Source organism: Heterodontus francisci, unplaced genomic scaffold (genome assembly GCF_036365525.1).
Source record: "Heterodontus francisci isolate sHetFra1 unplaced genomic scaffold, sHetFra1.hap1 HAP1_SCAFFOLD_323, whole genome shotgun sequence".
NCBI lineage: Eukaryota > Metazoa > Chordata > Chondrichthyes > Heterodontiformes > Heterodontidae > Heterodontus > Heterodontus francisci.
Window position 1 is genome coordinate 207896 of NW_027141078.1, and position 13514 is coordinate 221409.

Consider the following 13514-nt stretch of genomic DNA (forward strand, 5'->3'; position numbering starts at 1 on the left):
GACTCGTTTGTGATTGATACAGGGTTATGGGGAGAGAGCGGGGCAGTGGGATTAGTTTGGTGATTGATACAGGGCTATGGGGAGAGAGCGGGGCAGTGGGATTAGTTTGGGGATTGATACAGGGCTATGGGGAGAGAGCGGGGCAGTGGGATAAGTTTGGTGATTGATACAGGGCTATGGGGAGAGAGCGGGGCAGTGGGATTAGTTTGGTGATTGAGACAGGGCTTTTGGGAGAGAGCGGGGCAGTGGGATTAGTTTGGGGATAGATACAGGGCTCTGGGGAGAGAGCGGGGCAGTGGGATTAGTTTGGGGATTGATACAGGGCTATGGGGAGAGAGCGGGGCAGTGGGATTAGTTTGGGGATTGATACAGGGCTATGGGGAGAGAGCGGGGCAGTGGGATAAGTTTGGTGATTGATACAGGGCTATGGGGAGAGAGCGGGGCAGTGGGATAAGTTTGGGGATTGATACAGGGCTATGGGGAGAGATCGGGGCAGTGGGATTAGTTTGAGGATTGATACAGGACCATGTGGAGAGAGCGGGGCAGTGGGATTAGTTTGGTGATTGATACAGGGCTAAAGTGAGAGCGCGGGGCAGTGGGATTAGTTTGGTGATTGATACAGGGCTATAGTGAGAGCGCGGGGCAGTGGGATCAGTTTGGTGACTGATACAGGGCCATGCAGAGACACTGGGGGCAGTGGGATTAGTTTGGGGATTGATACAGGTCCATGTGGAGAGAGCGGGGCAGTGGGATTAGTTTGGTGATTGAGGCAGGACCATGTGGAGAGAGCGGGGCAGTGGGATTAGTTTGGGGATTGATGCAGGTCCATGTGGAGAGAGCGGGGCAGTGGGATTAGTTTGGGGATTGATACAGGACCATGTGGAGAGAGCGGGGCAGTGGGATTAGTTTGGGGATTGATACAGGACCATGTGGAGAGAGCGGGGCAGTGGGATTAGTTTGGGGATTGATACAGGACCATGTGGAGAGAGCGGGGCAGTGGGATTAGTTTGGGGATTGATACAGGACCATGTGGAGAGAGCGGGGCAGTGGGATTAGTTTGGGGATTGATACAGGGCTATGGGGAGAGAGCGGGGCAGTGGGATTAGTTTGGGGAATGATACAGGGCGTATTGGGAGAGAGCGGGGCAGTGGGATTTGTTTGGGGATTGATACAGGGCGATCTGGAGAGACTGGGAGCGGTGGGATTAGTTTAGGGATTGATACAGGGCGTATTGGGAGAGAGCGGGGCAGTGGGATTTGTTTGGGGATTGATACAGGGCAATAGGGAGTGAGTGGGGCAGTGGAATTGGTTTGGTGATTGATACAGGACCATGTGGAGAGACAGGGGGCAGTGGGATTAGTTTGTGATTGATACAGGGTTATGCGGAGAGAGCAGGGCAGTGGGATTAGTTTGTGATTGATACAGGGCTATGGGGAGAGAGCGGGGCAGTGGGATTAGTTTGGTGATTGATACAGGGCAATGGGGAGTGAGCGGGGCAGTGGGATTAGTTTGGTGATTGCTACAGGGCTCTTGTGAGAGCGCGGGGCAGTGGGATTAGTTTGGTGATTGATACAGGGCCATGCAGAGAGACTGTGGGCAGTGGGACTAGTTTGGTGATTGATACAGGACCATGTGGAGAGACTGGGGGCAGTGGGATTAGTTTGGTGATTGATACAGGACCATGCAGAGAGACTGGGGGCAGTGGGATTAGTTTGGGGATTGATACAGGACCATGTGGAGAGAGTGGGGCAGTGGGATTAGTTTGGGGATTGATACAGGACCATGTGGAGAGAGCGGGGCAGTGGGATTAGTTTGGGGAATGATACAGGACCATGTGGAGAGAGCGGGGCAGTGGGATTAGTTTGGTGATTGATACAGGGCCATGCGGAGAGACTGGGGGCAGTGGGATTAGTTTGGGGACTGATACAGGGCCATGCTGAGAGACTGGGGGCAGTGGGATTTGTTTGGGGATTGATACAGGACCATGTGGAGAGACTGGGGGCAGTGGGATTAGTTTGTGATTGATACAGGGCCATCTGGAGAGACTGGGAGCGGTGGGAATAGTTTAGGGATTGATACAGGGCTATTGGGAGAGAGCGGGGCAGTGGGATTAGTTTGGGGATTGATACAGGGCAATAGGGAGTGAGCGGGGCAGTGGAATTGGTTTGGTTATTGATACAGGGCTATGGGGAGAGAATGGGGGCAGTGGGATTAGTTTGTGATTGACACTGGACCATGCGGAGAGACTTGGGGCAGTGGGATTAGTTTGGGGATTGACACAGGGCCATGGGGAGAGACTGGGGGCAGTGGGATTAGTTTGAGGATTGACACAGGACTATGGGGAGAGAGCGAGGCAGTGGGATCAGTTTGGGGATTGTCACAGGGCTATGGGGAGAGACTGGGGGCAGTGGGATTAGTTTGAGGATTGACACAGGACTATGGGGAGAGAGCGAGGCAGTGGGATTAGTTTGGTGATTGATACAGGGCTCTGGGGAGACTGCGGGGCAGTGGGATTAGTTTGTTGATTGATACAGGACCATGTGGAAAGACTGGGGGCAGTGGGATTAGTTTGTGATTGATACAGGGCTATGGGGAGAGTGGGATTAGTTTGTGATTAATACAGGGCTCTGGGGAGAGCGCGGGGCAGTGGGATTAGTTTGGTGATTGATACAGGGCTATAGTGAGAGCGCGGGGCAGTGGGATTAGTTTGGGGAATGATACAGGGCAATAGGGAGTGAGCGGGGCAGTGGAATTGGTTTGGTGATTGATACAGGACCATGTGGAGAGACTGGGGGCAGTGGGATTAGTTTGTGATTGATACAGGGCCATCTGGAGAGACTGGGAGCGGTGGGATTAGTTTAGGGATTGATACAGGGCGTATTGGGAGAGAGCGGGGCAGTGGGATTAGTTTGGTGATTGATACAGGGCCATGCGGAGAGACTGGGGGCAGTGGGACTCGTTTGTGATTGATACAGGGTTATGGGGAGAGAGCGGGGCAGTGGGATTAGTTTGGCGATTGATACAGGACCATGCGGAGAGACTGGGGGAAGTGGGATCAGTTTGTGATTGATACAGGACCATGTGGAGAGAGCGGGGCAGTGGGATTTGTTTGGGGATTGATACAGGGCGTATTGGGAGAGAGCGGGGCAGTGGGATTAGTTTGGTGATTGATGCAGGACGATGCGGAGAGACTGGGGGCAGTGGGATTAGTTTGCGATTGATACAGGACCATGAGGAGAGACTGGGGGCAGTGGGATTAGTTTGTGATTGATACAGGGCCATGCGGAGAGACTGGGGGAAGTGGGATCAGTTTGGGGATTGATACAGGACCATGTGGAGAGAGCGGGGCAGTGGGATTAGTTTGGGGAATGATACAGGACCATGTGGAGAGAGCGGGGCAGTGGGATTAGTTTGGTGATTGATACAGGGCTCTTGTGAGAGCGCGGGGCAGTGGGATTAGTTTGGTGATTGATACAGGGCCATGCGGAGAGACTGGGGGCAGTGGGATTTGTTTGGTGATTGATACAGGGCCATGCGGAGAGACTGGGGGCAGTGGGATTTGTTTGGTGATTGATACAGGACCATGTGGAGAGAGCGGGGCAGTGGGATTAGTTTGGTGATTGATGCAGGACCATGCGGAGAGACTGGGGGCAGTGGGATTAGTTTGGGGATTGATACAGGACCATGTGGAGAGACTGGGGGCAGTGGGATTAGTTTGTGATTGATACAGGGCCATCTGGAGAGACTGGGAGTGGTGGGATTAGTTTAGGGATTGATACAGGGCAATGGGGAGAGACTGGGAGCAGTGGGATTAGTTTGGTGATTGATACAGGGCTCTGGGGAGAGAGCAGGGCAGTGGGATTAGTTTGGTGATTGATACAGGGCTCTGGGGAGAGAGCGGGGCAGTGGGATTAGTTTGGTGATTGATACAGGGCTATGGGGAGAGAGCGGGGCAGTGGGATCAGTTTGGGGACTGATACAGGGCCATGCGGAGAGACTGGGGGCAGTGGGATCAGTTTGGTGATTGATACAGGACCATGTGGAGAGAGCGGGGGCAGTGGGATTAGTTTGTGATTGATACAGGGCTCTGGGGAGAGAGCGGGGCAGTGGGATTAGTTTGGTGATTGATACAGAGCTGTGGGGCGAGAGCGGGGCAGTGGGATGAGTTTGGGGATTGTCAAGTCTATGGGGAGAGAATGGGGGCAGTGGGATTAGTTTGTGATTGATACAGGACCATGCGGAGAGACTGGGGGCAGTGGGATTAGTTTGAGGATTGACACTGGACCATGCGGAGAGACTGGGGGCAGTGGGATTAGTTTGGTGATTGATACAGAGCTATGGGGAGAGAGCGGGGCAGTGGGATTAGTTTGTGATTGATACAGGGCTATGGGGAGAGAGCGGGGCAGTGGGATCAGTTTGGGGACTGATACAGGGCCATGCGGAGAGACTGGGGGCAGTGGGATCAGTTTGGTGATTGATACAGGACCATGTGGAGAGAGCGGGGCAGTGGGATTAGTTTGGGGATTGATACAGGACCATGTGGAGAGAGCGGGGCAGTGGGATTAGTTTGGGGAATGATACAGGACCATGTGGAGAGAGCGGGGCAGTGGGATTAGTTTGGTGATTGATACAGGGCTCTTGTGAGAGCGCGGGGCAGTGGGATTAGTTTGGTGATTGATACAGGGCTGTAGTGAGAGAGCGGGGCAGTGGGATTAGTTTGGGGATTGATACAGGGCCATGCGGAGAGACTGGGGGCAGTGGGATTAGTTTGGGGATTGATACAGGACCATTAGGAGAGACTGGGGGCAGTGGGATTAGTTTGTGATTGATACAGGGCCATCTGGAGAGACTGGGAGCAGTGGGATTAGTTTGGGGATTGATACAGGGCTATAGGGAGAGCACGGAGCAGTGGGATTAGTTTGGGGATTGAAACAGGGCTGTGGGGTGAGAGCGGGGCAGTGGGATGAGTTTGTGGATTGTCACAGGGCCATGCGGAGAGACTGGGGGCAGTGGAATTAGTTTGAGGATTGACACAGGGCCATGCGGAGAGACTGGGGGCAGTGGAATTAGTTTGAGGATTGACACAGGGCCATGTGGAGAGACTGGGGGCAGTGGAATTAGTTTGTGATTGACACAGGACCATGTGGAGAGACTGGGGGCAGTGGAATTAGTTTGTTATTGATACAGGACCATGTGGAGAGACTGGGGGCAGTGGAATTAGTTTGTGATTGACACAGGACCATGTGGAGAGACTGGGGGCAGTGGAATTAGTTTGTGATTGACACAGGACCATGTGGAGAGACTGGGGGCAGTGGGATTAGTTTGTTATTGATACAGGACCATGTGGAGAGACTGGGGGCAGTGGAATTAGTTTGTGATTGATACAGGACCATGTGGAGAGACTGGGGGCAGTGGAATTAGTTTGTGATTGACACAGGACCATGCGGAGAGACTGGGGGAAGTGGGATTAGTTTGTGATTGATACAGGGCCATGTGGAGAGACAGGGGGCAGTGGGATTAGTTTGGGGATTGATACAGGGCCATGGGGAGAGACTGGGGGCAGTGGGATTAGTTTGGGGATTGATACAGGGCCATGGGGAGAGACAGGGGGCAGTGGAATTAGTTTGGGGATTGATACAGGGCCATGGGGAGAGACAGGGGGCAGTGGGATTAGTTTGGGGATTGATACAGGGCCATGGGGAGAGACAGGGGGCAGTGGGATTAGTTTGGGGATTGATACAGGGCCATGGGGAGAGACTGTGGGCAGTGGAATTAGTTTGGGGATTGATACAGGGCCATGCGGAGAGACAGGGGGCAGTGGAATTAGTTTGGGATTGATACAGGGCCATGCGGAGAGACAGGGGGCAGTGGGATTAGTTTGTGATTGATACAGGGCCATGGGGAGAGACAGGGGGCAGTGGGATTAGTTTGGGGATTGATACAGGGCCATGCGGAGAGACAGGGGGCAGTGGGATTAGTGTGTGATTGATACAGGGCCATGTGGAGAGACTGGGGGCAGTGGGATTAGTTTGGGGATTGATACAGGGCCATGGGGAGAGACAGGGGGCAGTGGAATTAGTTTGGGGATTGATACAGGGCCATGGGGAGAGACAGGGGGCAGTGGGATTAGTTTGGGGATTGATACAGGGCCATGGGGAGAGACAGGGGGCAGTGGGATTAGTTTGGGGATTGATACAGGGCCATGCGGAGAGACAGGGGGCAGTGGGATTAGTGTGTGATTGATACAGGGCCATGTGGAGAGACAGGGGGCAGTGGAATTAGTTTGGGGATTGATACAGGGCCATGGGGAGAGACAGGGGGCAGTGGGATTAGTTTGGGGATTGATACAGGGCCATGCGGAGAGACAGGGGGCAGTGGGATTAGTTTGTGATTGATACAGGGCCATGGGGAGAGACAGGGGGCAGTGGAATTAGTTTGGGGATTGATACAGGACCATGGGGAGAGAGCGGGGCAGTGGGATTAGTTTGGGGATTGATACAGGGCCATGCGGAGAGACAGGGGGCAGTGGGATTAGTTTGTGATTGATACAGGGCCATGCGGAGAGACAGGGGGCAGTGGGATTAGTTTGTGATTGATACAGGGCCATGCGGAGAGACAGGGGGCAGTGGGATTAGTTTGTGATTGATACAGGGCCATGTGGAGAGACTGCGGGCAGTGGGATTAGTTTGGGGATTGATACAGGGCTTTTGGGAGAGCGCGGGGCAGTGGGATTAGTTTGGGGATTGATACAGGGCTTTGGGGAGAGACTGGGGGCAATGGGATTAGTTTGTGATTGATACAGGGCCATGCGGAGAGACTGGGGACAGTGCGATCAGTTTGGGGATAGATACAGGGCTATGGGGAGAGAGCGGGGCAGTGGGATTAGTTTGGAGATTGACAGGGCTATGGGGAGAGACTGGGGGCAGTGGGATGAGTTTGTGGATTGAAACAGGGCAATGGGGAGAGACTGGGGTCAAGGGGATTAGTTTGGGGATTGATGCAGGGCCATGCGGAGAGACAGGGGACATTGGGATCAGTGTGGGGATTGATACAGGGCTATGGGGAGAGACTGGGGACAGTGGGATCAGTTTGGGGATTGATGCAGGGCCATGCGGAGAGACAGGGGACATTGGGATCAGTGTGGGGATTGATGCAGGGCCATGCGGAGAGACAGGGGACATTGGGATCAGTGTGGGGATTGATACAGGGCTATGGGGAGAGACTGGGGACAGTGGGATCAGTTTGGGGATTGACACAGGGCCATGGGGAGAGACTGGCGGCAGTGGAATTAGTTTGGAGATTGATACAGGGCCATCTGGAGAGACTGGGAGCAGTGGGATTAGTTTGGGGATTGATACAGGGCTATGGGGCGAGAGCGGGGCAGTGGGATGAGTTTGGGGATTGTCACAGGGCTATGGGGAGAGACTGGGGGCAGTGGGATTAGTTTGAGGATTGACACAGGGCCATGCGGAGAGACTGGGGACAGTGCGATCAGTTTGGGGATAGATACAGGGCTATGGGGAGAGAGCGGGGCAGTGGGATTAATTTGGGAATTGATACAGGGCAATGGGACGAGAGAGGGGCAGTGGGATGAGTTTGTGGATTGAAACAGGGCCATGCAGAGAGACTGGGGTCAATGGGATTAGTTTGGGGATTGATACAGGGCCATGCGGAGAGACTGGGGACAGTGGAATTAGTTTGGAGATTGATACAGGGCTATGGGGCGAGAGCGGGGCAGTGGGATTAGTTTGTGTTTGATACAGGGCCATGGGGAGGGAGCGGGGCAGTGGGATTAATTTGGGAATTGACACAGGGCTCTGGGGAGAGCGCGGGGCAGTGGGATTAGTTTGGGAATTGACAGGGCCCTGCAGAGAGACTGGGGGCAGTGGGATTAGTGTGTGATTGATGCAGGACTATGGGGAGAGAGCGGGGCAGTGGGATTAGTTTGGGGATTGATACAGGGCTATGGGGAGAGAGCGGGGCAGTGGGATTAGTTTGGGGATAGATACAGGGCTATGGGCAGAGAGCGGGGCAGTGGGATTAATTTGGGATTTGACACAGGGCTTTGGGGAGAGACTGGGGGCAGTGGAATTAGTTTGGAGATTGATACAGGGCAATGGGACGAGAGCGGGGCAGTGGGATGAGTTTGTGGATTAAAACAGGGCCATGCAGAGACTGGGGGCAATGGGATTAGTTTGGGGATTGATGCAGGGCCATCTGGAGAGACTGGGAGCAGTGGGATTAGTTTGGGGATTGATACAGGGCTATGGGGAGAGAGCTGGGCAGTAGGATTAGTTTGTGGATTGTCATAGGGCGATGGGGAGAGAATGGGGACAGTGGGATTAGTTTGTGATTGACACAGGACCATGCGGAGAGACTGGGGGAAGTGGGATTAGTTTGGGGATTGACACAGGGCTATGGGGAGAGACTGGGGGCAGTGGAATTAGTTTGGAGATTGATACAGGGCTATGGGGCGAGAGCGGGGCAGTGGGATCAGTTTGGGGATTGTCACAGGGCGATGGGGAGAGACTGGGGGCAGTGGGATTAGTTTGAGGATTGACACAGGGCCATGCAGAGAGACGGGGGGCGGTGGGATTAGTTTGTGACTGATACAGGGCTCTGGGGAGAAAGCGGGGCAGTGGCATTAGTTTGTGATTGATACAGGACCATGTGGAGAGACAGGGGGCAGTGGGATTAGTTTGAGGATTGACACAGGGCTATGGGGAGAGAGCGGGGCAGTGGAATTAGTTTGGGATTCTCACCTCCACCATGTTGATGAAATGTAGGAAGAATTCCTGAGCATCCTGCTGTCTGTTTGTCGAGAATTCCGGATGGCCCTTCCCAACTAGGGACTTGAACATGCGAGGGGCAATCCCTTCCAGTTCGACCTGGCACAGAGAGAAGCGAAGGGGACAATTCAGTTACTGCGCTGCACAGCGCGATCCCACCAGCCCCGACCTGTCCGCCATCCACTCACAAACCTGTCCGCCCTCACCTACGTTCACTCCATCAGATGCTGACCTCCATCACACTCTCTCCACACAACCCCGAGACCTCCACCCCGTTTCTGCCCCTACACAGAGACACGAGACGGGAAAACTGATTTTTTTTTTTTATAAAGATTTCTACCTTCTCTGCATCAGGGTCGGCCTCTTCGGTCTCCGGTGGGGGTTTGGAGTGATCTCCAGACAGTAAACCGTACCCCAATTTCGCTCTGTCAGGGAGAGATAGAAGCAGTGAGAGCAGTAGGGGAGGGGGGGGGGAGGGGGAGGGTGAGAGAGAGGGATCCCGGACACCCACACGGCACCGTGCTCAGCCCAGCCTCAAGCCCCAACACCAAGTGGAGCAAGGCACGGGCACACAGGCACAAGAGACGGGAGAGAGCGGCCGAGCTCAAGAGCGAGGGCCAGCAGGAGAGGGCACTGGCAGCAGGGCTGGAGGCTGAGGGGCAGCGGCCTGCTTTTGATGGCACTGTGCAGGTCGCAGGCCGGGTTATTATCCCTCCGCCCTCACAGAGACAGTCGAGGGACCGGGGGGTTCCGAGAAGCGAGGGGCAGTGGGTCACTTACACCTGAGTGTTGAAATCCTGCGTGGGGTCCATCGGCGCATCCTTGAAAATTTTCTCCAGATTCCCAACGTACCTGGTTTGGGAGGGGGGGGGGGGGGGGGAGACAGAGAAAGAGAGATGAATAAAACAGGCGTCACTTTGTACATCTCGCGGAATGGACCAGATGGGGCAAAGCCACCCTCTCAAAGTCTCACTCGATAACGGCATCGCCTGATGCCCCTTCCCGCAGAGCCAGGTTCCCCTCGAGGGCAGGTCGCGGAGTCTGCAAGTTCCGCAGGAAGTTTCAGGCCACAGTTCAGGAGCAGCCCACGCGCTTTGCCTGCCATCCCGAAGGTCAGCCGCGCTGAGGGAGATTCCAACACGGCGGCAGGGACAGGGTTGAAAGAAATGGGGGGGGCGGGGGCGCAAGCACATGCAGCTGGGAAGACACTCACTTGTTCTGGAAGTCCGGAATGCTGAACACCACCTGCATGACGGAGTTCAGGTAGCAGCTGTTGCCCAGGTTCTGGATGCCCGTGTACTCGGGTCCGTAGAGAGGCTTGAGGTGGACGCCGGACTCCTGGATGGTCTCCCACTCCCCGATCCGCTGGTTCATGTCGATCTCCAGCTCGGTCATCGTCTTATCGGTCTGCACGTGAGAGAGAGAGAAAATGAGAGTCCGCTAAGTGGTCAGGGGACAAGCCATCTCCGCGCCCGATTCAAGATTGGAAACGGGAGCAGGAGTCGGACATGGATCCCATATAGCCTGCTCCGCCATTCCAAACGATAACAACTCACATCCCTCTGAATGAGGAGCGAGAGGGACAGACAGAGACCGACCCAGCACAAACATCTCAAAAGCCTGTCCAACTGCAAGGTGGGAGAAAATCCAGTAAGCCAAAAGTAAGGTGCCCTGCCACGAATTCCGCACTTTAACTTAACTTGTGCAGCAGAGCACTGGAAGTGATTCCCCTTTCTTCGGACTAAAATTTCAACCAACAGAGAAATCCACAAACAACGCAGGCCTGCAGCTTTCGAGAGAAATTGACCTCCGAGAAGATTCAACTGGCTTACCGTGAGCCCCGAAACCCGAACTCACTTCAAACCACTTAACCCTTCTCCCCCCACACTCTATCGGTCTCTTCTGGGGGGGGGTGGGGGGGGGGGGGGGTGTGCATACACACATGCGTGAGTGGGTGCAGTTGCGACCCTTTTGGAACAATGCATGTTCTTCAATAATTAATTAATTTCTGTTTTAAACCTGTAAGAAAACCTGTTGCTGTCTGTTTATTCGATAAATAAAACACAAGGGGGTGAAACCCTAGTAACAAAAAGCACTTGCCGATGCCAATTGGGCTTTGAATAAAAAGAGGACCACACACTGAATGAGATCACCTCTCCTTCTACTAAACTCGAGAGAGTATCTACTCGAACTCTCATCGGACAATTGCCTCATCACAGCGCAGTGGTTAGCACCGCAGCCTCACAGCTCCAGCGACCCGGGTTCAATTCTGGGTACTGCCTGTGCGGAGTTTGCAAGTTGTCCCTGTGACCGCGTGGGTTTCCTCCGGGTTCTCCAGCTTCCTCCCACATGCCAAAGACTTGCGGGTTGATAGGTAAATTAGCCATTGTAAATTGCCCCGAGTGTAGGTAGGTGGTAGGAGAATTTGAGGGAATGGGAGAGGGAGATGGGATTAATGTAGGACTAGTATAAATGGGTGGTTGATGGTCGGCGCAGGACTCGGTGGGCCGAAGGGCCTGTTTCGGTCCTGTATCTCTCTATGACTCATCCCAGGAGTCGACACAGTGAAACCTTTCCTGCACCCACTCCAGTCCTTCCCGAGGCATGCGATAGACAAAGCGAAGCGATCCCACAACCAACGGAACAGATCAAGGCTCTGCAATGCTGCCACATCCAGTCGTGAATAGTGGTGGACAATTAAACAACTATATGGAGGAAGAGGCTCAGCAAACAACCCTACCCTCAATGCAAAGGACCAGGACGAAGTATTTGCAAATGTCTTCAGCCAGAAAAGAGGGCTGTGGGATGTGGACATTGCTGGCTCAGCCAGCATTTATTGCCTATCCCTAATTGCCTTTGGGAAGGTGGTAGTGAGCCGCCTACTTGAACCGCTGCAGTCCATGTGAGGTAGGTACACCCACAGCACTGTTAGGGAGTTCCAGGATTTTGACCCAGTGACAGTGAAGGAACGGCCGAAACAGTTCCAAGTCAGGATGGTGTGTGACTTGGAGGGGAACTTGCAGGTGGTGGTGTTCCCATGTATTTGCTGCCCTTGTCCTTCTAGGTGGTAGAGGTCGTGGGTTTAGAAGGTGCTGTCGAAGGAGCCTTGGTGTGTTGCTGCAGTGCATCTTGTAGATGGTACACACTGCTGCCACTGTGCGTCGGTGGTGGAGGGAGTGAATGTTTGTGGACGGGGTGCCGATCGAGCGGGCTGCTTTGTCCTGGATGGTGTCGAGTTTCCTGAATGTTGTGGGAGCTGCACCCATCCAGGCAAGCGGAGAGTATTCCATCACACTCCTGACTTGTGCCTTGAAGATGGTGGACAGGCTTTGGGGAGTCAGGAGGTGAGTTACTCGCTGCAGGATTCCCAGCCTCTGACCTGCTCTTGTAGCCACGGTACTTATATGGCTGGTCCAGTTCAGTTTCTGATCAAATGGTAAGCCTCAGGATAGTGGATAGTGCGGGATTCAGCTTTGGTAATGCCATTGAATGTCAAGGAGAGATGGTTGGATTCTCTCTTGTTGAAGGTGGCGTGGTATGTCCTGCACACAAAAATCAGGACGAGTCCAGCCCGGCCAATTATCGCCCCATCAGTCCGCTCTCAATCTGCAGCAAAGTAATGGAAGGTGTGGGCGACAGTGCTGGAAATTTGCAGGGCGACAGGGATCGATCGGGTGGGGGTGGGGGGAGAATGGGACTGACTCCGTGGAGAGCCGGTACAGACTCAAAGGGCCGAACAGTCGTTTGTGTACCGTAAATGATTCCGTACACGCCATCCTAACTCGGGACTATATCACCGGGTCAAAATCCTGGAACAGTGGGTGTACCTACCCCACTCGGACTGCAGCGGTTCAAGAAAGGCAGCTCACCACCACCTTCTCAAGGGTAATTAGGGATGGGCAATAAATGCTGGCCTGCAGCAGACGAATTAGGAGCAGAAGTAGGCCATTCGGCCCCTCTAGCCTGCTCTGCCATTCAATAAAAGCATGGCTTATCTGTTTCCGTCTCGAAATCCACACCCACCCCATCAACCCCCGATAATCTCCCGAGTCCCTTGTCGCACAAGGAACTATCTAACTCCGTCTTCCAAAACGACCAATGACCCCCACCTCCGCCGCCTTCTGAGGCAGAGAGTTCCAAAGTCGGAGAGGAAGAATTTCTGCTTGGTTCTGTCCGGAAAGGGCGACGCCTAGTTTGAAGTCAGTGGCCCCCTAGTTCGGGACTCACCCACAAGAGGAAACATCCTTTCCACACCCACCCTGTCACGACCGTTCAGGATCTTAGAAACTTCAATCAAGTCTCCCCTCACTCTTCTAAACTCCAGCGAAAACAAGCCCAGTCAGTCCAACCTTTCCTCATAAGACAACCCGCTCATTCCCGGTCTTGACGCATTCACATCATTCCTTAAATAAGGAGAACCCAAAACTGCACAGAGTATTCGAGATGTGGTCTCACCAACGCCCTCGATGACATCCTTACTTTTATTTTCAATTCCTCCGTAATGAAAGATAGCATTCTCTGGAACACATGCTGCCTTGGAATGGAGGAACAGGAGGAGGCCTTTCAGCCCTTCGAGGCTATTCCGCCCTCAACGAGACCAAGCCGCCCCTGAACCTTAAAACTCCAGGAAATACAACACAGGTTTGTCTGATCTATCCGAGTAATTTATCCCTTGGAGCCCAGGTATCATTCTGGTAAATCGACACTGCATCCCTGCCAAAGTCA

General features: G+C 53.9%; 2 protein-coding genes across 2 annotated transcripts in view; both read right to left on the minus strand.

The window, feature by feature from the left end:
* Nucleotides 1-10195, minus strand: part of LOC137361950 (ubiquitin carboxyl-terminal hydrolase 5-like) — a 214514-nt gene extending 204319 nt beyond the window's left edge. Inside the window, exons 1-4 of the mRNA XM_068026540.1 lie at nt 10003-10195; nt 9570-9641; nt 9130-9214; nt 8763-8888 (exon numbers count right to left, since the gene is read on the minus strand). Coding sequence (XP_067882641.1) covers nt 8763-8888; nt 9130-9214; nt 9570-9641; nt 10003-10184 — 465 coding nt within the window. The 5' untranslated portion in view covers nt 10185-10195. The remainder of the gene's footprint in view (nt 1-8762; nt 8889-9129; nt 9215-9569; nt 9642-10002) is intronic.
* A 34-nt stretch (nt 10196-10229) lies between these two features.
* The window catches only part of ncapd2 (non-SMC condensin I complex, subunit D2), a 26072-nt gene continuing 22787 nt past the window's right edge, over nt 10230-13514 (minus strand). Inside the window, exons 16-18 of the mRNA XM_068026520.1 lie at nt 13139-13323; nt 11376-11494; nt 10230-10417 (exon numbers count right to left, since the gene is read on the minus strand). Of these exons, the coding sequence (XP_067882621.1) occupies nt 10230-10417; nt 11376-11494; nt 13139-13323 (492 nt within the window). The remainder of the gene's footprint in view (nt 10418-11375; nt 11495-13138; nt 13324-13514) is intronic.